Source organism: Mus pahari, chromosome 1, assembly GCF_900095145.1.
Source record: "Mus pahari chromosome 1, PAHARI_EIJ_v1.1, whole genome shotgun sequence".
Classification (NCBI taxonomy): domain Eukaryota; kingdom Metazoa; phylum Chordata; class Mammalia; order Rodentia; family Muridae; genus Mus; species Mus pahari.
The window spans coordinates 115,448,634-115,450,022 of record NC_034590.1 but is presented as its reverse complement, the minus strand read 5'-3'; the positions used below and the strand labels follow the sequence as shown (position 1 = coordinate 115,450,022).

The window sequence follows — 1,389 nt, the reverse complement described above, 5'->3', positions numbered from 1 at the left end:
GTGTCACATGGTTGGGCCAGGCCTTGGAGGGTCCTGGTGCTAACACAGTCCCTAAGGAAGCCAGGAGTGTCAGATCTGGCCCCAGAGTTCCAGCAGTTGTGAGCCACCTGGCTGAGTTCTGGGAACTGAACCTGGGTCCTGTGCAAGAGCTGGAAATGCCCTGAACTTCTGAGCCACCTCTCCAGCTGTTATTTTTGAAGAGCTGAAGAACTAGTGTCCATGCCAGAAAGGCAAGGAATCACCAACTGTTAAGGTTTTTGACATACAACTGCAACTTTGTCTCTTCCCATGATTTTTCTTCCCTTTTTGAAGCTCCTCAGATCTCTGGCACAGAGGACCCAAGATCACAGTTTTCTGGCTACTCCTAGAGAAGGTCGAATGAGCAAATGAAGCTCTTCCGGCAGGAGAAAGGAGTTGGTTAGTTAGGATGGCCACTGGTGGAATCTACTAGAGGGGTTGGTAGATGGGGACAGGCAGAAGGCTGACAGAGTTGCACCTGCTGCAGAAAGCTGTCCAACTCCAGCAAAAAGTGGAAGGGAGCTGGACCCAAAAATGAACCCAGCACCGCTGCAGACTCGGGTCCCGCTTGCGAGAGTCCCCGGCAGGAGGCAGGAGCTGCAGAGCGCCACTACCGGCTTCTCCCTCCCCGCGTTGAGTCAGCATCCGGGGCGGAGCGCGATGCCCCAATAAGGCTGGCTGCCCTGGGGCCTGCGTTTGCCTCCACTCCCAAGACACCTCTCTGACTACTCAGCACTGAATCCCTGCTAAGCAGCCAGTGAGTCCGCGCCGCGCAGCTTCCCTGAACTACTAGTTTGCAGCTGTCTGGGCCTGGGCTCGCTCTGGACAGAGCTCTCTGCACCGGGCAACTTGCACCCGGAGCCTGGGAAAGGGTGTTGGGGACAAACCAGAGAAGGGACGCGGGAGATGGGACGAGACAGTGCACCACAATGAACCCTAATCATTCCCCTTCTACCTAACATTCTTCTCCTGTCCACCCCAGTGCCACCGTACACCATTGTCTACTTCCCAAGTCGAGGTAGGAGATAATGACTGCAGTAAAGGGAGGTCTGGGCTAGGGTCTGCAGCCCACCATTCCTATCCGCCATGGGGAAACTCCAGTTCATCTTTGACCCTCCTTCTGGTTGCAAGGCTCTGTTTCCTTCACCATGGCCAGTCCTCGGACCCGAGGTTACTTTGAGACTGGGTCTTTACACTGTCCCCAAATCCTTACCCTGACTCCATACAGGGCGGTGTGAGGCCATGCGCATGTTGCTGGCTGACCAGGGCCAGAGCTGGAAGGAGGAAGTGGTTACAATAGATACCTGGATACAAGGCTTGCTCAAACCTACTTGTGTGAGTGACACATCTGGTGGAGGGGGCAGAGGTAGG

The 1,389-nt window shown here is 55.3% G+C and overlaps 1 protein-coding gene across 2 annotated transcripts in view; it reads left to right on the top strand.

Annotated features, from left to right (window-relative positions):
• Positions 1–679: 679 nt before the first annotated feature.
• The window catches only part of LOC110328983 (glutathione S-transferase P 1-like), an 11,250-nt gene continuing 10,540 nt past the window's right edge, over positions 680–1,389 (top strand). The window contains exons 1-3 of one of the 2 annotated variants that reach the window (XM_029542701.1): positions 680–775; positions 1,001–1,036; positions 1,247–1,353. In XM_029542701.1, coding sequence (XP_029398561.1) covers position 775; positions 1,001–1,036; positions 1,247–1,353 — 144 coding nt within the window. In that variant the 5' untranslated portion in view covers positions 680–774. The remainder of the gene's footprint in view (positions 776–1,000; positions 1,037–1,246; positions 1,354–1,389) is intronic. The other variant, XM_029542702.1, reaches the window with a different exon arrangement.